At 38.2% G+C, this 22,042-nt stretch overlaps 3 protein-coding genes across 4 annotated transcripts; all 3 read right to left on the bottom strand.

Moving 5' to 3' along the window:
• Positions 1 to 4: 4 nt before the first annotated feature.
• On the bottom strand, positions 5 to 6,884 carry dnttip2 (deoxynucleotidyltransferase, terminal, interacting protein 2). 2 transcript variants are annotated; one of them, XM_060882413.1, is made up of 8 exons: positions 6,106 to 6,884; positions 2,783 to 4,827; positions 2,541 to 2,679; positions 1,131 to 1,226; positions 879 to 1,043; positions 631 to 740; positions 393 to 493; positions 5 to 84 (listed from the first exon to the last, which is right to left on the bottom strand). In XM_060882413.1, exons 1-7 carry the CDS (start codon positions 6,178 to 6,180, stop codon positions 394 to 396), a joined length of 2,730 nt encoding a protein of 909 aa, XP_060738396.1. In that variant the 5' UTR covers positions 6,181 to 6,884; the 3' UTR covers positions 5 to 84; position 393. The 2 variants fall into 2 exon arrangements, with proteins under 2 accessions (XP_060738396.1, XP_060738397.1); XM_060882414.1 differs by having other exon boundaries at positions 5 to 63.
• Positions 6,885 to 7,030: 146 nt separating this feature from the next.
• Positions 7,031 to 14,901, bottom strand: gclm (glutamate-cysteine ligase, modifier subunit). Its single transcript, XM_060882424.1, has 7 exons — positions 14,325 to 14,901; positions 13,422 to 13,487; positions 12,736 to 12,820; positions 12,571 to 12,627; positions 11,192 to 11,394; positions 8,466 to 8,580; positions 7,031 to 8,031 (listed from the first exon to the last, which is right to left on the bottom strand). Exons 1-7 carry the CDS (start codon positions 14,445 to 14,447, stop codon positions 7,862 to 7,864), a joined length of 819 nt encoding a protein of 272 aa, XP_060738407.1. The 5' UTR covers positions 14,448 to 14,901; the 3' UTR covers positions 7,031 to 7,861.
• A 114-nt stretch (positions 14,902 to 15,015) lies between these two features.
• Positions 15,016 to 21,454, bottom strand: slc5a9 (solute carrier family 5 member 9). Its single transcript, XM_060882415.1, has 13 exons — positions 21,295 to 21,454; positions 21,092 to 21,163; positions 20,663 to 20,767; positions 19,987 to 20,151; positions 19,412 to 19,517; positions 19,252 to 19,332; positions 18,844 to 19,049; positions 18,509 to 18,644; positions 18,316 to 18,423; positions 17,264 to 17,414; positions 16,569 to 16,737; positions 16,203 to 16,418; positions 15,016 to 16,068 (listed from the first exon to the last, which is right to left on the bottom strand). The coding sequence occupies exons 1-13, from the start codon at positions 21,421 to 21,423 to the stop codon at positions 15,739 to 15,741; spliced, it is 1,974 nt and encodes a 657-aa protein (XP_060738398.1). The 5' UTR covers positions 21,424 to 21,454; the 3' UTR covers positions 15,016 to 15,738.
• Positions 21,455 to 22,042: the final 588 nt, after the last annotated feature.

Below are 22,042 nucleotides of genomic sequence, written 5' to 3'. Positions count from 1 at the left end.
CCTGCAGGTTTACATGATTTATTGGAGATCAGTCATGAGAACCGTCATGTTGAATCCTCCAAACTGGTGGCACAAGTCAAGCGTCTTCAGTCAGGAAAACAAAACACATACATAACTCTACTACTGTTTCAACTTGCTTTGTTTTTAACAGCTTTTCTTTACATTTGTAAAACGTATTACATATAAGGTATTAAAATTAGGAATTGCATATATTTTAGTATTTAAGTATTAAAATGGTAAAACGCCTACAAATAAAATTCATTACATTAAAAATTTGTCTTTCACAATAAAGACTGTCCCCAAGCTCACGTGTGCTGTAACACGTGACACAAAATCTTCCTGGTTTTCCCCTAAACATCACATGTGTACAAGGTAAAATGACTGGAGCTTACATTACTTCTTTTTATGAAATTTATGCTTCTTTTTATTCATCTTTCCAGCTGCTGCTGCTGCTTTTTCTGCCATGATCTCTCTGTACTTCCTCTTGTTAAAACTGAAAATACATGAGAGCAGTGTGTGAGTAGGCTTTAAAATCACTTCTCTCACATGTAAATTAAAATAGAAATTAATAGATGTGTTTACCAGAGTAGTATGACCAAAAAATATATATATATATAACTTCTAGTTTACCTTCTGAACTCTGCATCAGCAAGCAATTCTTCCACAATAGTCCTCTTCCTCTCTTTCTTAGGAATACGGGAATGGTAGAAGTCTATGGGGTTATCAACCACTGTTCCAACCTGTAGAAAAGCACATTTGAAATAATTTCCTCAAGGGAGTACAAACCGAAACCGAGAAAGATACGAGAGCTTTATTATTTTAGGAACTGTATTAGCTTTAACAGATCAGAAAATGAAAAGTGCTGGATGAATCCTTACTTGAAAGTATTTAGGAAACCCATCTCTGTCGTTCTTCTTGTAAAAGCGTTTCGGGTCCATGGCCGAGCGCATCTGAAGAGCCTTGAGATCATTTGCCAGTTCCCCAGTTACTTCAGGAGCTCTCATGTTGAACCAACCATCTCCAGTGGTCTTTGCTTTCTCCTCCTGCATGTTACATTCAAATAACATTAAAAACAAAAACATTGCTTACATAAAAAAATAGCACATCGCTTGTTGAACGGGTTTAATTACCCTGCGCTTTAATTTAGCTGCATGTTTGGATTCCTTGTATGGTGGCACACTGTCTTTCTTTTCAAAGTCTGCAACAATCACACTCTTCTTCAGCAACTGCAAAAGAAAACGAGGCAAAGAGGTTTAGAAGAAAAAGGCATAGTAAATGAAATAAAGCAACATTTTAATAATTTAACATTTGATGGCTACCAGCCTGCATGTGACAGAAAATTAACATTCACAATATAAATGTATTTCTAGGTAAATCAACTTTCTGCAAATGCCTGCAACTTTTTTTTAAATTAGCCATAATGTAAAATTCTTGTCAAGTTAAAGTGCACTGATAACGTGAGAGCGAGGGGCAGTTAGGGATGGACAGACGTGAGGTTTAGGTCATTCATGTCAGTGCTCAGGGTAGAAGAGAACAAATCCCTCACAGTTGTTAGCTTCCATCAACGTGATCCAGCACTATAAATATAAAAGGATTCTTTCCCCAAGCGTCGACTTGGGACATTTCACTGAGTGCAGAGGTTCTGTTAACTGAGCTCACAACACACACAACTCAAACTGGCAACCTTCCACTAACGCAGCTGTACATCAAGCAGAGTTTTCTCATAGGGGCTGAAAAGTGTTTAGCGAGAGATCCTTTGACACATAAGCGTTTATCATATTTTTACATGGGGGGGGAAAAAAGCTTTTGGTTTTAGCCTCCTATAGTGATTTTATTCTTGATACAGAAGCAGTGGGTGTGTCTAAAAAAAACACAAATGAAATAAACAAAAACAAATTAAGCATTATGCTTAAAAATGCTGTAATAGTGATTCATTCCTTCTGCCATAATCACGTGACCAATGATGTCTGAAGTGCTGTTTTAGCAGACAGTCATGTGACTGCTTTTGGAAAAGCAACAGATCTCAAACAGATGCTTTTTGTTAAACTTGACAGAACAAGGATGACAATGTATAAGAAACATGTGTACATGATCTCACTGGCATAATCAACAGCCAAACTGTATGTAACCTGTTCTAGAAGTTTCCAACTATGGCATTATTTATTTAATGTTGCTGTTTGCCTTGATGTCAAAATGTCACACGCTTCACGGTTCTGAGCACAGATGTTATCAGCATGCACTGCACTGAAAAACTTCTACCAAGGATCTTGTTCAAGAGATTCAAGAGTTTTTTTCTTTATCAATAGCCATCTATATTATTCAAACAAGGCCTCATCTGACAAGCCTCTGCTGAAGACGAAGAGCCCTACAGCATGGGTCTCGCTTTTGCTAAATCTTCAATGCCTGCGCTGTAGTATTAATGGCCGATGGCACGGAAGCCTCAACCTTATAGAATGTAATCTATTGTGATGTTTGTTTACATACCCATCAGCAACAACATTAGAACAGTGGATTTAACTGTTAACAGAAGAGTTAAATACCTCATCCTGCTTCTTCTGCTCCTTCAGCTTTTTCAGGTTGTCAGACACAGATTTGTTTTTGCTGCCATCAAAGTTGATATACAAACCTCCAAAAGACTTTATTTTCAACCCCGGGTCAATAGAACTGGATAACTCATTCCTAAAAAAAGAGAGAGAGAGAGAGAGAAAGAGAGAGTGAGTGTGTGTTCACTGCAAGTGAAACAAAAACCTGTAACTAATTATTTGAGGAGTTAAATTCATACATTGCCAGCTTCCTAGAAGTGAAGAGTATTTTTGAGTCTTCGTCCTCGTCCTCCTCATTATCGTCATCTCCCTCCTCATCAACAAAATCCTCTTCATCCGCAACAACTTTAGACTCCTTGTCATAGTCATGGCTTTCTTTCTGTTTAGTATCAATGTAGTATTTTTCACTGGGTTGACAGCCAGGACGTGCGTCTATAACAAACAGCCTGTTACCCGTGAGCGAGTCCGGTGCAGCGGAGGGGCCTGGTTGATCCTCAGAACGGCACACATCTTCCTCACTCTCCAAGTCTCCAGCCTTGTCATTACCTCCGTCCACTGAGAGCCCATCATCATCATCACTCTCCTCATCCGCACTGCTGTCCAGCAAACTGACGAAACCCGTCACAGGCTTGGTCTTCTCTATACTCTCCTTAGATGCTTTTAAGCTTGATGGTACTTCCTTGTTAGTCGTGTCTTCTATCACCTCTTCCTCTGAAGAGCCCTGGTCAATTGTAATCGTGCCTTCATCAGTTGCCGCATCCCTCAACTTCTTCGTTGCTTCCATTTTCTTCTCTGGTTCACTCAGTACGTTTAAATTCTCTTCATGCACAGGCGGTTCAGAACTTTGTCTAACTTCAGTATCAGGTTCTACTGCGAGGTTTGATTGAGGTTTGTGGTCAACACTTTTGACACTCTTCTGGTGTGTCACTGATATGGAACTTGATTCCTCTTCCACAGCTTGGACTTCCTGCACAGAGCTGGCCTCGTGTGTGTCCATGGCTTCATCTGCAATCTCAACATCATTCTCAGTCTTAGAAGAAATGTCTTTACTGCTTTCAGGTTTAATTCTCACTTCAGCCTCATCTTCATCATCAAGACGTAGAGTAAGATCCCCATTATTGTCCTCGACAACAAAACATTCCTGATCTGCAGCAAAAACTGTTTTATTATTCACGTCCTCCTCCATTTCCTCTACATCCTCCATGTCAGACTTTGTTGAACTTACAGACAAGCCAGGTATATCCTGTGTAGTTTCAGCCTGGTCGTTCTCAGGTTCATTTTCTACACTGTCCTTTTTAACACTTTTGGACACCAATACAGGCATCTTAAGCACATTTACGGTGACTCGAACACTTTTTGATCTAGAAAATCGGACAGCACAGTTGCTGCTAGCTGAGCCAGTTCGGCTACTACACGGGGTTCCCTTGCCCTGTGTAGAACAAGGACTATCAAGAGAAGTCAATACTGATTCCGAATCTGAATCAGCAACCTGACTACTGGTTCGGGTGGTTCTTCTAGGACTCAAGCTAGGGCCAGACTGACATCCTTCAGATTCATAAGCCTGGCCTTCCTCAGCAGACTTTGCTTTGCCACTGCATCCCCTTGTCCTTCTGGATTTTAAAGGATCAGCAGCCTCACCAGTTTCGCTTTGCTCCAAGTTAATGGGGATCGACTCAGTGACCTTCACTCTGCATCTTGTGGACCTCCGGACAGTCGATCCCTGAGGGCCAGAAACTACAGACGAGCAAGAATCTGCCTCTGAATGAGTTGCGCCCTCGAGAGCAACAGCAGGTTTCCTGCGACTTCTTGTGACTCTTGTGGACAGAGATGCCACTGAGCTGCAAGACTCAGCCTCAGAGTGCTCATCTTCCTGTGAAGTGGATGACCCCAAAACAGGTGCAGGCTTCTTCTGAACTCTTGTAGATCTGCGTGGGGTTTTAGTCAATGATAAAGAACTAGATTCAGTTTTAGAGACCTCCATTTCCTCCACAGATGAAGCTTTCACTCTGACTGTTGCTCTCCGTCTGCTTCGGGACACCAGCTGGATATCCGACGCCACGGAACAGCAAGATTCGGATTCAGACACATCTGCTTCATGTGTGGATTCTGGCCGATTGTCTGTCAGATGACATTTAGCACCTCTAGTTTCCAATTTTGCTGAGGTTTCTGGTTCAGCCAGAGCTGTGGACTGTTCTTCTGCTTCATCCTGCTGGGAGTCACTTGGGTGTTCAGACTGGGACGGGGTTGTCAATATACCTGTTCTACGTCTTGTTCTTGTAGATACCTGTTAAAGAGATTAAAACCAAACAATTTCTTCTTACTGCTGTGCCAAAAAATTTCCATGATACAAGCTAATATGAAGAGCTGCATAGAGCTTTGGAATGAGTCTCAGGCGGAATCACATATGGTGTTCTCTGGACCACTGCATGGACCCTGTTTTCTTTTAGTGATCATTATCCTCATCAAGCTAATCTTGACATTAATAAAGTTCTCACAAAAAATTCTGACAGATGATTTATTCATTACTTAGCTGAGGATCAGTAGTACGAACCACACCTAATGCTACGTTCACACATGCAGCAATATGTTTCAACAAAGTGACCAGAGATAGTTCATTTTTAATGAGAGCTGGTGTCTTCAGGTGACAAACGACATCAGCCGTTACCGACATGATGTGGGCGTGTCAGGCAATGCGACAACATAAAGAAAAGTTAAGTGAAGTGACGTGGTAGCCTAGAGGTTAATGTGTTGGATCACTAATCGGAAGGTTGTAAGTTCAAATCCCAGGTTCACCAAGTTGCCACTGCTGGTCCCCTGAGCAAGGCCTCTAACCCTTAATTGCTCAGTTGTATAAATTGAAATAAAAATGTAAGTAACTCTGGATAAATGCTGTAAATGTTAAAGTTTGGTGACATGCAAACAATATGGGAGTTCAGACAGTAGACCTGTGCAAAGTCTACATATAAACACTCAGGAATTTTACAGTCACTCAATCCTCCTTCAGAATGGTTCATTTTTACTGCAAGAAAAGTGACTTGGAAAAATTGCAAAAAGTTTGTCACTGCACACTGACAAACTTTATTACCATGGCAACCAGAGGGAGAAACTCCTACCGGTGACTGTGTGTGAACGTGGCTTCAGACAAACACTAGACTAGAGTTTGGGCCTTCATCTGTTTCTGACCACAGCTGATTAACTTAATTTTGGTGTTTTCGGCCCCGACACCATAAACATCAGCAGTGTAAATTCTACTCTAGGCCTTTGTGTAGTAACTGGGATGGTTGTGTTCTGATGAATTGGGCCAGATGTTTAATAATCAGTAACTGTACACAGGATATGTAACTGGGCAATGAATGAATGAATGAATAAATATCACAGTGAAGCAAATAAAATGTGATACTTAAATTAGATTGAAGTGTTTATTATGTAGTAAACTGGTTCTTGGCTATAGGGAAAAAATGACCATTTAATAAACGTTATTATAGTTCACTTTCCAGGCTGTGAGCAACACCGGTTATTACAAATTCTTATATTGTTTAGGGAAATAAAAATAAAAACACACCGGCGTTTCTGTGGCTTCGTAGTTTGCTTCTGTCGCTGAGGAAGTCGCGCGTGTTCCTCTCCTGGTGGCCACCATCTTGTCGTGTTCGCGCACACTTCCGGCAAGAGCATGTGAACCCTACTAGGTAGTCAGACTGTATCAATCGATCAGCGGAAACATCCGCCCCATTCAGACAGACTTAATCGACAATAAAGTATTACAAAACATTTATTTCTTACGTTTATCCAAACGGAATGCCTTGTTTAAAGGAAATATCGCACCGAAACACATTCAATATCAAATAAATGTTGAGTTACCACATACCATCGAGTTCATTAACAGATAAAGAACTAAACTAAGTCGAGTGTTTGTGGAGCAGGTGACCGTGAGGTGACTGTAGATAGTAATAAAAAATAATATTCAACACAGTATAAAAATGGTACGTTAATTCCCATTTAACACAGTACGGATGAGATGATGAGTAAAATGTTCTATAAGACGACAAGCATGATGGAGTTGAATAGATGGAGCTTTAGCAACATGGGGAAAGGACATAAAGCGCTGCTGCATCGCGGTCTCTTTAAGTCAAGACTAAATACAGGATCAATCCAAGTGACAAAACAAACCAGCACGCCGTCCATTTGCATGTTGATGTCATGAAAGAAGTTTAAACCAAAATAGTCGACTCAGAATTTCATTACAAAAATAAACCTTATATATTACTGAAAACTGGTTAAAGGTTAACGTGAAATCATGGTGTTTTTTTCCCCTTCGACATACAGTGGAATAAAATCACGTTAGGTTTGCTTGTTTACTGCAGTATTGGAAGGATTACAGTGAAAGTCAGGTTTTAAATGCTATGAACCCAATTAAAAATGTGAAACAGAACATTTTATAAATGATAAATTACATGTACTGTAGCCAATTACTGTCTGCACCAAATAAATAAAGAAGTATTTCGTTTTAATTTAATATAGAAAGTAATTGTTTCCTTAGTGTGGAACTTATATGGAACATATACAATGAGCACATGCTAGTTTTCATATATGCAAAACTTTTTGAGTCTCAGAATCAGGAAATAACAAGTAGCCACATGTCACACATGTTTTAAGGCTCAGGCTACACACCATGAATGACACAAAGCACCAACAGGGTTTTAATACAGACATTCTATAAAAGGACAAACTAAATAAAATAATACTTATGAAGCATCATGTAAAAACCAATTCTTAGTAAACTGGACCACCCTTAACTACCAGGTCAAACGTACAAGAAAACTGCATCAAATGTTTGCCTCAATGTAAAACTATGCATGTTCCAAAACATATACAGCTTTTTATGTAAGATTACTTGAGTCCACTTAACTAGAATTTAGACACTTCCCCATCAATTAGTTCTCAGCACTATCGCAGTGTTATACAATGTTATACAATTCTTTTTCATTCATTTCTGAAAAGAAATCCAAAAATTACTGATAAAAATCTGAATAAAATGAAAACATGTAAATGAATGTAAAATCATTCACGTGATGCAGGCTGCACACATGTACGATACAAAGATTGAACAGATTAGATTTTCAGGAATAAACGGTCAAGCGCTTGGAAAAATATTTCACAGTATGATTGAGGTCAGCTGAATTTCAGCCGTCACTGAAGATGAAGTATGAATCACATATAAACATTTCATTGATGAGCTTAACAGCAAGCTAAAAATCAATGCATTTTGGAAATTCCAGAAACGAACAAAGTGCACCGTGATCCTCTCAGATCAGGAGGTGCTATTTGGTGCTTTTCCGTGCATGAACGAGGTATCCCTTGGCTTTGATGATGCCTCGGCTCTTGACGATGATGGAGTAGCGCAAGACCCACTCGAGCTGCCATTCTGCTACCTGCAGGTCCTTGCAGCTCTCCTGCATGGCCTCCTGAAATCCTGCTGAACTCAGAAGCTCTACACACAGCCAGGAACAACAGTAGTTAGTGTTGTATACAATGCAGGGCCAGTGAAGGTATAGGGAAATTGTGAACATTTTAAAACTGTTTCTAGTAGGGATGTATTGATACCATTTTTGTTATCCATGATTGCCAATATTGATCATAAATTACTATATTTCTACAAATGACTTTACATAGACTAGTATCATGGTTTGAGGTGTTCTTTTGCGAGTAGGTCTGAAATCAGTAATGTATCAAGGTACCCCTATCAATACATGCATTTCTAATATGACAGTAAAAGAGCACAGCTTTATAAAAATGTAGTGATTAAAATTTTCTTCTGCAACCTGCCAAAGCAAGCTGTGCTGTTCTCTCTAATCTTAAAACACACAGTCTTATCTAGGCCATGTCCTTTTATCAGCAGCAAAAAAGGGAGGAAACGATTGCTACCTTTCGAGTCATTGTGAGTCAGCAGCTGGATGTCAAACTCTTTAGCGAATGCTGTGAGGTCAGGAGGCATCACACAGCAGGAGGCCAGATTTACCTGGTTACTGCTCGGTTTAACCTGAACCACAACACAGGACACAAACACTCACAAATGTACACTTAATATTACGCATAAAATGACACCAGTAATGTCAGGGAGGAGAAAAAAAATCCTTGTGATGGGCAGACAGGAGAATTGAGACAGAAGCTGACATTCCCCCAGATAACACAGCATATTCGTATTGATGTTATAATTTTAAAAGGGAATACTCCAGCCTGAGTGACTTCCATATTAAACTAAACAGATTAACACCAGAATTCCTAAGACACATCAGAAACACAAACATAATGCATTTGTTTACTCTCTAGAGCATATAAAATGATAAGATGGTTTTATTATTACTATTACTATTATTTTGAACCATTTGCACCATCAAGCATCTAATAAGCAGTAATTCTGAACTTAAAAAGCCAGCACTGAAAAAAACAAGTACAACATTGCTGGGTTTAATTTTCAGTTCCTATTTGTTGATCACTGCGTCTCAGATGATTATGAGGTGCATCTTTTTTCTATATGTACAAGGGTCAACATGTAGGAAATAAACAGCAAAAACTACATGCTGTACTTCTTTATGGTGCAGCAGAGTTACTTTGGGCTTTACAGCCTGTAAGAGTTTCTAATTATAAAGAACAGCCACAGTTCTGTGCAGTGTATGTAATCTCTATAACCATACAGAACTGGACAGCTTGCATCGTGCTTCCTATTTTGTTATGCAACCTATTGCATAACAGTACATATGGCTTTCCGTGGTATTCATTAACCCCTTTAAACAGTTTCTCACTAGCTGTAACATGATATCTGCTCTAGTCTCTTGCTCTACTCAATTCAGTTCATGACATTACAGCAGTGGCTTCCATGGACAGTGAAGTACAGAGACACTACAGGGTTTTGTTTCCTTCATTAAGACATCCACCTGGAGTCCAGAAGGGAGTTTATTAGGAGCCGGGAAGAGAGTTAAACCCATTAACAGAATCTTGTAAAGAAACACAGGTACAACAGACAGTGTATTCCCCCGGGTCTCTACATCTATCCTCAAAAGAGATGCAGCATTTTAATAGCTACAATATATTAATAGATGTTTTCAGTGATTTCAACATAACAAATATAAAAACATAAGCTGAAAATGGTGTCTTTCTGTATCCTATAGCAACAGAAAATTGATTTAGAGGACAGGGGTGTCCCTTTTTGGGGACGCAACCAATTTGACCACATTAAGTTTTTGCTACGCTAGTGCAGCTTGTTAGGATCATGACACTAAAATTGTGTGTGCGCTCTTAATTTAAATGTGGCTCGGTTTGACTACGTGCAACCAAATCAGCACCATCAGTGTTTTTAAAATGTTGAGGGAAGGCAAGCGTTGAATTTCAAAATGCTACCAATGTAAAACAAATTCATTTTTTTGTCATAATGAAGTAAAATCTCTAAAACCTAACACAATAAATGTTATGTTTGCTTCAAATGAAATGTCTTCATCTGTCCTCTGGGTTAAGTTTAAGATCATCTGAACAAAGTGATCATCCTCATACTGCTTTGAATACCCTTTGGGTAAACTTGTTGAGGGAATAAACGCAAAAAAAAAAAAAAAAAAAATTAGTCCTGGGAGAAAAACTGTTACTGAGTGCAATTTAAGGTCATTGGGTTTTTTTTTCACACTTGTTCTCTAATTCCACATATGGCTATAAATACCACCATATAAACTCCACCATTGCTTGGTTTCCAAACCAATGTGAAAGGAGGATACTTGCACATTGGGCTAGCAACCCTTTGCATAAAATAGTCTTGCTACATCTTGCTGACTACATCAAGGGCAAAGAGCTGAGGACTGAGGTAGCAATGCCTAGTATGCTGGCTCGCCCAGGAAGGAAACGGCTGGAGAAGATTCGTCGTTTCTTTTACACCACCAGGAATAAAGAGGATTAAGTAAGTTTGCAGGGACTTACATATAGGGACTACATGTAACATTTTAAAATGGTGGTGGAAAATCGGAGCAATATTCATAATACTATTCATTACACAGGCAAGAGAAGTGGCGCTTATCTCACAACCTGTCTGTAAATGAACCGGCCCCACTTCGGGTCGCAAACCCTAATTTTAAAGCCCCTGGCATAGTGAGTCAATAGCAGAGAAGCTTTACTGTTGGTTAGTTTGCTAGTTCATTAGCAGGTAGCTAAATTTAAACTCATGTCCCTGCCTCCCTCAAGTGACCCTGCATTATCCACTATAAACAATATAATAAATAAATAAATAAATAAATAAATAAATAAATAAATAAATAAATAGATTGGAAAGAAAAGTCAATTCGGTGCTTCATTCAAGCTGTAATTTGTCTGACAATGTAAACTTTTTTGGACGCACAGACACCCTGACTTCAGGACCAGGGCTGGAATTCATTGTAACAGTGACAGCTGATCATAATATTACATGGGAGAGCTAAATAAAACATAAGATCTAATAGCCAAATAAACTATTATTAATTTTTAGAGTTAACTAAGGCATTATAACATGAGGTTTCACTGATGGCGTAACAAGAATGATGTAAAGCAAAATAATATTTTAATTAAAGGAGAGCTGTAATATAACTGACAGTATGTTATAGACTGTAGACCTGTACATGTCCTCTCTTTCTTACCTGTGCCCAGTTGTACAGCTCTTCTAGCTGAGTCTTATCCAGATCTGAGGTGCCGATGGAAGCAGCTTTTTGGCTCTGAACGATTTTCTCCAGCTCGGCCCACAGCGGCTGCAGGTGAGCCAGGGTCACTGTCTCGCCCTCGGGCAGTGGCGGAGGAGCGATGATAACTGAATCCAGCTGAGACACACCTAATGACACGCACGCTGTGCAACAGAGGGAAAGTGGCATATCATGCTTTCTGCTGCACCATGGAAATGAGCAAAACTACTGGTACACGTAATGATATGCAAACTTTTTTCAAATTCACCATATAGTACATTAGGCAAATTTTACCGTGCCTTAATACTACATAAAATACAAGAGATATATTTAGACATCAAAAGAGATCTATTTAGACATAAATCTTCATTGACTGTAACTGATGTAAGACCATTCTAACAGATTATTTTGTAACATTTCAGCTTTTCAGATCTTATCAGAATTGTCTGAAATCTCTGTTATTGCAGCAAATATCCTGCCTAAAATCTGAATTTTCATGCTAGCACTCTAGTTTATAGCCAAATAGACACTTTGTGAAAATAAACTTGTCAGCAAATTTGATATATATTTAAATTCTCTAAGTGAATAGTGTATACAGTCGAAGGATAAAGTCAGCAACATCAGTGTTTTTAAAATGTTGAGGGAAGGCAAGTGTTGAATTTCAAAATGCCACCAATGTAAAACAAATCATTTTTTTGTCATAATGAAGTAATATCTCTAAAACCTAACACAATAAATGTTATGTTTGCTTCAAATGAAATGTATTCATCTGTCCTCTGGGTTAAGTTTAAGATTATCTGAACAAAGTGATCACCCTCATACTGCTTTGAATACCCTTTGGGTAAACTTGTTGAGGGAATAAATGCAAAAAAAAAAAAAAAAAAAGAGAGAGAGAGAGAGAGATTAGTCCTGGTAGGAAAACTGTTATTGAGTGCAATTTAAGGTCATTAGGGATTTTTTTTTATAACACTACTTCCCTAATTCCACATATGGCTATAAAAACTTAACTAATGTTTAAATTAATGTCTAAATATTTATCAACTGTTGATCCATCAAAACAAATCTGAACAATTAACAGTAGATATAACACGGACTAACTCCACCATTGCTTGGTTTCCAAACCAATGTGAAAGGAGGATACTTGCACATTGGGCTAGCAACCCTTTGCATAAAATAGTCTTGCTACATCTTGCTGACTACATCAAGGGCAAAGAGCTGAGGACTGAGGTAGCAATGCCTAGTATGCTGGCTCGCCCAGGAAGGAAACGGCTGGAGAAGATTCGTCGTTTCTTTTACACCACCAGGAATAAAGAGGATTAAGTAAGTTTGCAGGGACTTACCCATGTCCACGGCATTCATTATAGATGAGCAATCAGATTCTGTGAGAAACAGCTTGACTGAGGAGAAAGAGAATGCAGCATGTGATGAAAATGCACTAGCGCGGCACAAACAACATACAACAGCAATGTTTGTTTTTCCATAAAACAAGGATAAAATGTTCTCACCAGACACCCTCAGCTCCTCTCTCTCCTCTGGTGTGATCACTTCTGAATTCTGTGCTATTGTGCAGTCCAGAGCACTGGGCAAATCCTGGGCAAAGGATGTAAAGTCGAACAATAAGAGTCCAAGGACAATGTAATTCCACTTATCTTATCTCAGATACTACAGCATGTCATTAAAAAAGTTTTTTTGTTTCAAAAAACTAATTTACAACATTTTTTGTATTTGTGCAAACATTCTGTTGAGTCAATAGCCTGTAAGTAAGGAATGTCTCATTAATAAGCCTTGCCATTATGTAGGTTAAGACCATTACAATCTTTTGTCAAACACCCTAAGGCAGATCTGCTGAGCCCTGCATGATAGAGACTGAGCAATTACACTCAATCCTCACATGACACTCTTCTCAATGCAGTTCAGCTCAGTGATCATTCATCATTACGTTAAACATCATATCTTTTCACATCTCAGAATGTCTATACAAGCTCTGCTTCTGCATGCAATCACAAGCTGAACAAATCAACATGACATGCAAACAAAGAATGCAGATAAAGTTGACAGCCCCTACTGTGTATTTTTTTTTATTTTTTTAGGTCTCAGTATATGAACAGCTCAGTTCAGTCTATGAAGAGCTCCAACTCTCATTCATTCTCTTTCAGTATGTTTAGGGTTTATGTCTGTATATTGTACTTACATGTTCAGGTGTTCTGGGTAAGGTTTCAAGCCACTCACTAAGTGTTCCTCTGATGCAATCTTGAAGCTGATAATAATAATGATAATAATAATATAGCAGTAAACAGGAGTAAAATCATAAATGCAATTTACCACTTAAATAAAAAGATAGATATTTTTGTTTCAGAAACTCTTTTTTACCTGGAGATCACTGAAGAGTAGGACTCAAATAATAAGTGGTTAAAGTTGGTTGGGTTAAGTATTTGAGAAAGTGCAGATTTCCTGTCATTTTTACACACTATTTCTATTTTTTTTACATCTTGATCTGGCCGGTGTCATTGAGCCTGTGTCCACTGTACTCAGACTCCTATTCTCAGCTGATTGGTAAACTAGTTTGACGTGTTGTGAGCTTACAGATGCCTTTCTTTCCTCACCATGGCTGTAAAGTCTGAGCTTTCTTCCTGTCAGTTTAAACCAGTCTGGCCATGAGTATCTCCTCAGATACTTTTCTAGTCCATACACCTGCTACTCTGAATATTTTGTGAACTTTTCAGATGAGGAAATCAGCAGCTTCTGAAATACCCAAAGCCAACAATAAGTGTATACTAAGTTAGATAACTTAATTACACGTCCAGTGTTTACACAAATGAAATCACAGTCATGAGGTCCTTCATAAGGATAAACAAACAAACAAACAAACAAACACAACGGTGTACTGGTGTTTGGTTTATAATCGTACAGATATCATTTTACACAGAGCTGCTCTTCACATGGAGGAGATGCTGTCAAGCGTAGTGACGTCACCAACGTCTTCCTAGCTCACAATGCTAACGTCTGAAGCATCACCTCAAACCGTTCACACGTCGAAAGAGCACTGGATTTAACCCCTTTGTAACCCTTTAATTCTTACGGACAGTGTTTTTACCTCTTCACTTGGCGAAGACGGACACTTATTCTTGAGCCGACAGCGGTTCACTAAGTTCCCTGTATGCATCTTCAGAGTCGTAGCATGCTCGATAAACAAATTCGCGATGGTACTGACCTCCATTTTCAGCCCACTGTATTAAAAATATGACCGTGAGACTATTAATAATGTCAGTGTAGCTCCACACGCTCCGGCTCCGTTGTTTGGTATGACTTTGCGTTTATGGTGAGTGTTGAGTTCATTCAGTGAGGATGAAAGCGTCAGGGAGCCTGCAGAGTGCACATAAAAACACGGACTGGATCGCAGCAGTAGCCAGCTGTACAGAAAGGAATGGATGTGATTAAAGTCCAACGGGAAAAACGAAACCCCGAGATAGATCACATAAAAAAAGAACCGCAAAATCAGGAATGGATCAGACAACAGAAAAAAAAGAAAAACCCGGAGTGGATTAAAGCAAAAACGGTTCAGAGCAGATCAAGAAGCGTGGGGCAACTTGTAGAACGTGACGGGTGTGTCACATTGTGTATAATCAGCATGATGTGGCATAATCAGTAACAAACATGAAAATAGATCAGTATATTAGCAAAAACAGACGATTAAAAAGTCAATGTAGTGAACAGCCCAGAGGAAAATGTACATATAATGTAAATGTAAAATAAGTGTAACATTTAGTATAATAACATTACAGCAATGCAGCAAATCTTATCAGCTTTATTAAAACTATTTATATGGTCCCTTGTCAGGTTTAAGCATTAAATTGTACATTGTATGTTAAAGAATTTTATATAATCAAATGCCTATAGGTTTTTTTTAAAGACATTTACTGAACAAACATGAAACTTATAAATCTTTATTTTAAGAAATGATTAACTAATATGTTTAAACTTGTATAACAGAAAATCTTTAAATAAACATAAACAGGTGTTTAAAGTTTAAGTGACTTTATCACATTAATATTTTTAACACCTTCGTTTTACCACTATGTGTTTGGCCATTATTACATATAGAGCTTTAAACAATCATTTGCCTCTGGATCTGTCTAATCAATCAACCTATAGCTTGATTTATGAAACACTGCTTTTGGATATTGTCCGTTGTTTAAAAAAACAACAACAAAAAATATATAAATACAACTTAACTGAAGTGAAATGAATTCACATTTAATTTCAACACCTGTTTGTTTGTTTGTTTTATTACTTCTGTAGATTGAATTTTTGTTGCTATATATATTATGTAATGGATAGGTTTTTTAAGATATTATAAAGTATTGGGTGTTTTTATTTATGCGTACAGTAGTTTTTATCAACTTCAAGTTACTTGGTACTCTGTTTATAGCCTCTGTTTATGGGTTATAGCTGATACCCATTTAAGATGAATGACATCCCTGAAGATATATGACAAATTGTGTTTTTCATCAAGCAAAGTAGCCCCAAAGAAACACATTGGCAGTAAGTAGAATGATAGCATTGATATTGCAAACATTTCTCCAGAGCGATTCCTCCTCAATACTAGTCAGCTTTTTCTCCAAAGCCAGCTGTTCCTCTCTGCTTAGATCTGGTTTGGGAGCTTCAGAAAGTCCACACAGCCACATTCCCACTAGTCTCCACCACCCAGGCTTTTCTATGTTCTGGTTGGGGTTAGAAGCAGGGTGAGATGGTGCTGATGTGGGTGAGGTTGCCCACAAGTCCTCCAGATCTACTCGTTCCTTCTTGCTATTTCTTGTCCACCAGGTTAGACGGATAAGCTGCAGAGATTTGGGTGTATTTATGAATTTAGCTTGATAAATGTCACAGATGAACATTAAGGTGAATTATATGGCACTATATCAATCAGTATGATAAACCCAAGTGTGTGAATGTGTAAGAGTGAGTGCTTTACATGTTGCTCTGGAATAGGAGAAGTGCAAAGACTGACTGCAGTAATGACCGATGCTGACAGTGCGAGCAGTATAAGAGCAAAGTACAGGTAATGCACATCTTTCAGAATGGCAGGTCTCATGTCCTCCTTGCCACAGGAAGGAGTATCATAGACAAATTCCATCACCATGCGCACAAGCCCAACCACCAAACCTACCATCAGCCCCCAGAATGCTCCCTAGAACGTTAAACATACAATTGTAATTAGCAAGCACAATTCACACTGACAGAGTAGCTTCAAACCATGAAAACAGTCTAAGGTTATGATAGGCTTAATAAGGACCAAATACAAGACTCATCAATGCAGTAACAGTGAAAGGTTTCTCACTTGCTCATTTACACGACTCCAGAAGATGGCCATCACGAAGACGGCAGTGATCGGAGGGGCCAAGTAACTGGTTATGGACTGAATGTAGTCAAAGAGCTGCCCACTGTTGGCTGACTGAATAATTGGAATCCATAAGATGCTCAGGACCACCAAGAATAAAATGAATAACCTGTTAATCAAATTAGAACAATCTGTCAAATAATAAACATGAGTGTTATGTGGATCTTGGAAAAGTATCCCAATGCAGGGTACGGAAGTGATATGAACAACTGAATTTAACAAAACAGAAATGATTTATATCAAGTTTAATAACTGATTCATACTAAAATAGTTTTGGAACTTACTGTCTCCAATCAAACACAATTAAACAAAGAACTAATAATTGCTGTGTACATGGACCTTATTAAAATGTTATTTTGCAACTCCTAAACAAGGTGAACAAGGTCTGCATGTCATACATTCCTTCATTTTCATTTTTTACTTATTGTGGATACCAGGATAAAATTATTTCAATCTCAGACATACATTATTATGCAAAACACACCAAATGATTATTTTTCTTTAGAGAGTAACTGAAAATGATAAACCTCTGTCATTCCACAGCTGTATGGGGTATTGGAGCTTGAGGAAACTGCATGCATGTGCTTTACATTTTGGTGTATAATGCAAAATTGCCAGAAGGGCAATGCTTTTACCTGCCCACAACCATGAGCTCCTTTTCAGATGCCTGCCGTCTCATACGCAGCCAAATGTCCATCGTGAAGAGAGTGCTACTGCTGTTAAATATAGAGGTAAGGGAGGACATGAGAGCAGCCATCATCACTGCAATCATCAGGCCTCGCATACCTGCAGAGAAAATGAAGAAATGTATGACATACAGACCTTGTTCACCTTGTTTAGGAGTTGCAAAATAACCTTTTAATAAGGTCCATGTACACAGAATTAATTAGTTCTTTGTTTCAAGATAAAAATATAAAAATAAGAAAATGTTTTTTTGTTGTTTATTTTGTGTTTTTCTCAACACATAAAATAGAAATTCATTTTTTCATTGAAGTATTTAAAAAAAACTGAATAATTAAGTAATGTCATTTAATATTGGTTTTTCACCACACAAGGTCTAGAAATCAAATATTCATGAATTCAGTTATGAAAATACGCTTAGTGCAGTACATTTCAGTATTTCAGAGTTGACCTGATTAAGATGTGTGGACTGTGGAAAGTGTGGAAAGTTTAGATAAAACAAAATGGCATCAAGTTATGCAAAAAATAACTTGAGTTGATTAATATATTCTTAAATGACAGCAACTTTTATTATGCTGCCATATCATGCTTCTTAGCACTCACCAGCTTGCAATTACTAAAAGGTATGTATTGATAAAAGTCATCTGTACATGAAGCATAACAGCATTCTTTAATCTGTCATTCTTGCTACTAGCTACACAGTAATTGCAGATACACACCAGGGACTTTCCAGTTCATTCATTACAATGAAGCTAAGATTAAAATTGAGATCTGAGAATTGAAATCATATAAAATCTCATATGAACATTTTTACTAAAAAAATGAACAATTAAGGATTCCACAGCTATTAAACATATTGCATTGTAAAATATTACTGTCTTATTATCTCAGAATTATTCCACATGCCACTACTTGACCTATAGTACACTATTATTACTGATAGCTATACAGCACTTTAAATGCACAGATCATCTTTAATAGCAGGTAAAAAGGACAGCAGTCATACCTACTGGCATTAACTCCATCACAAGTTTAGGATAGGCGATGTTAGAACAGCCCACAGCAGCTCCACATATCTTAAAGCACTCATCAGGATCCACACATCCCACTTCATCTATTCCAGATAAATGCATCATGTGAGTTTCATGTTATCTTGGAGAAGATATCTGACACAATGCACTTGAGAAGGTTTGACCTGCCTGGGTAGAGCACTCTGCTGATCATCCCTGGCATGACGATAAAGAACATTGGGAGGATCTTTAGGTAGCCACCCAGCACTGATCCTCCTTTAGCATGCGACAGGTTTTTAGCAGAGAGGGACCTCTGCACTATTACCTGTGCAGCAGCAGAGAGCAAAGGTATGTCGAGAGTAACTTTAAACTTAATTATGTTTATCTCTAAGCTGGTATCTGGTCAGATAAACTGATGTTTAGGCAGAAAATGTGAAAAAGTGGTTCTCATTTATCCAGCCCTGTTTTTTAATCCAAAACCCAGTTCCATTAATCAGTATTGCCTGATATTGACACAGAGTTACCTGGTCAGTGCACCACACCCACATAGCCAGCACGGTGAGCCCGAATAGCAGGCCAGGCCACGGCAGATCACCACTGACTGGGTCCCGGAAGATGTGGAAGGCATCAGGGCGAGGGAGGTGACATGTGGTGTTCGGAACAGTGAGAGCAGGTACAGCTTTGCCATACTGCTCCACCAAGCCCTCGTACCAGCCCACTTTATTAAACGCTGACAGGGAAAGAACATAAAGGAAAAAAAGCGCTTTGCCACTGAACAGTATGATACAAAGCACTGACACTCCTTAAAGAAAACTACCACATTGATGATTACACATGCTGTGACTGTGATAGAAAGCCTTGTGATCAATCAGGTCAGAGAATTTGCCAGCACTGTGGTATAACTAAAACAATATTATACTTTATATAGTTACCTATGAACATGAGAGCGAATGCTCCAACAACCATGATGACAGTCTGCAGTGCGTCAGTGTAAATCACTGCTGTCAAACCACCTGCAGCAGAACATCTGCAGTCAGTCAGCAATCATGTGCAGAACAGGAATTCAGTTAGAGGATAAGTGGTATTTATTACCAGCAATAGTATAGAGTGCTGTTACTGCAAGCAGCACTACAGTGGAGAGGTACAGGTCCCATCCCAGTGACACCTGAATGAACAGAGCTCCAGAGAAAATGTCTGTCTGGAAAAAGCAAGGCAAACAAGTCTGGGTACAAACATGAAGGGTTCGTATACATCTAATACTTTTGTAAATAAATGCTTCTTGAAATGCTTCTTGAAAATGAAATTTATGAAATTTCAGAAGATATTCTGGGGATTATAGTAATATTATTATTAATATGAATATTAGAGGAATTATGATAAGGTACTATATTGTATTCAAGGCAGCCTCCTTAATCAAATGACAGCAAAAAAAAAACTCAGCGTATACTGTTTTTGCTGCTATTCCAACTTGAACTAAATGCTTGATAGTTTCCTTAGACCTTGATTTATTTATACTAACATGAGGGAGGATGTGTTGTAGATTGCAAGTAGTAGTGTAAAGCCATTTTATAAATCACTACATATAAATCCATCTGCTTATATCTGTAAGTGTAAACAAAATGTAAATCACTGTTGTTTAATGATCATTATGTGCTACAGCTTATTACTGATATCTTGGTGAAAATGTAGAGAATGAGAGACAGGACACTCATGTAGATCCGAATTCGCTGGCCTCCAAACCGCTTCCTGAGATATTCGGGCATGGTGACGACTCCAGCAGAAATGTACACAGGCACGAAGATCCAGCCCAAAGCAATGAGGACCCATGCAGCCTTACATAAACAGAACAACATTATCTACACTCCACACAATTGACTTCTTTGTATTAAGACTACCTGATGTGTCTATTGTGTGAAAGTATTTGCAATTTTGTTTTTTTTTTTAATATATAAACCATAAATACAGTCACCAAAATGATGTGAAAACTATTTGTATTTACTTTCTTACTTGCTCTTGGTTACATGACTAATACTATTTAATACCAAACAGTTATTAAATATCACTCGTCGCTCAAGTTGTTAAATAGCTCAGAATGGACATCAAGTTCAGTTTGATGTCCTTTTTGATGCCACAGTCAGAATAGTGGTAAAAATTTAAATGCAATTTTTTTTTTGCTTTACATTTAACCAGATTTTAAAAATGCTAAAATATCCATCTGCTTGAAATACATGCAAAACTGTCTGTACTTTACGGAACTCTACATTGTAGAGAATGTCACTGTTTGATGGCTTTTCCCAGGCTGCTAAACAATTACTTTCTAAAGTAAAAATATTCAGGATTTACATTCCACTCAAATCCCCCAACAGCGAGTCCCCCTGCTGCCCCAGTGCCTGCTAATCCAATGAACAAGCCACTGCCAACATTACTGGACATCAAAGAAGCTCCAATCTATCAGAATAAAAAAAAAAACAAGGAAAATGTCATAGGTTCAAAATCATTAATAACAAGCAATTTGTCCAATTATCTCTCTCTAACTGAGCAATATATAATGGAAAATCTTTGCTTTGCTAATAGCTTTCTGTATGTGCACAATTTTAAAATCTGACAGGAAATAGTTTTATCTCCAGCTTTATCATTTATTACTTCTATCTTACTTTCAAATGGTCATGTCAGATTAGAAGTAATAAAGCAGCTGAAGCACACACAGTTTATAGTACTTATAAATATTCAAATAAAAGGACTGTAAATTGTTACAAACTCAGAAAAACTCACTGGCCACCATGTCATGGATCTGCCTGCTAGGAAGTATCCCCCAACAGTTCCCCTGTTGGCTCTGAAAGACGACTTAAAAATGAATATCACTCATTAGCTGCTACATCATCGATTAAAGAGAAAAGTTCATAAAAGACACAGTTGCTGACTTAATTGCACTCCACAATAATAATAAAAAAAAAGACTATAAACTGTTAACGTACCCATATTCCCACTGCTAGAACAAATATAAAGTAGACCACCACAACCACAATATCAGCGATCTCCAGTGTAAACTGTCCATATTGTTCTGGCTTGGCCGTGCCTGTAACCAGCTCAGGTGCAGATGTCATTTTAAAAAGTGCTATAGACAAAGAGTGCGAACTTTGATGCTAGTGCTGATTCGGTGAATGATTAATCAAAAAATGTTGAGACTTCAGTGTATTAGTAATATATAAACCAGAAGCACAGGTGAGAAAACCCTCACACCAGGAAGTACAGTACAGAGAACAGCATCAAAACACTTACCAGCCCATATACCAGGGTAATATCAGGGCTTGCTAATGAAATCATTTAAAATGCTTTATCAATGCAATATCGCAGGTCAAATCTGACCAAAACAAAACACATTTGATTAGAACACAACAAAAACAGCTATTTAGACTCTACAGAGTCTACAGAAATAAATGCAGAACTAAATACAATAGTCACACTAATAGTTTTTTTGCTAGTGTTAAAAAAAAGAATAGAAACCTCATCCTATACAAGTAACATTGGGCTTTTGGGACATTGGAGGAAACCAGAGAACCCAGAAGAAACCTACCTGGGCAGTTGGTACAGCACGCTCAGATACACAACACACAAATTGCCCTGAGCTCTGGATCAACCCTGGAGCTGTGAGGTGAAAACACAACCTCATGCACCACTGTGCTGCCCCCACATCAAAACTGTGGCATTTAATACAGTATATGA

Source organism: Tachysurus vachellii, chromosome 11 (genome assembly GCF_030014155.1).
Source record: "Tachysurus vachellii isolate PV-2020 chromosome 11, HZAU_Pvac_v1, whole genome shotgun sequence".
Taxonomy (NCBI): Eukaryota; Metazoa; Chordata; class Actinopteri; order Siluriformes; family Bagridae; genus Tachysurus; species Tachysurus vachellii.
This window is presented reverse-complemented; position numbering and strand designations above follow the sequence as displayed.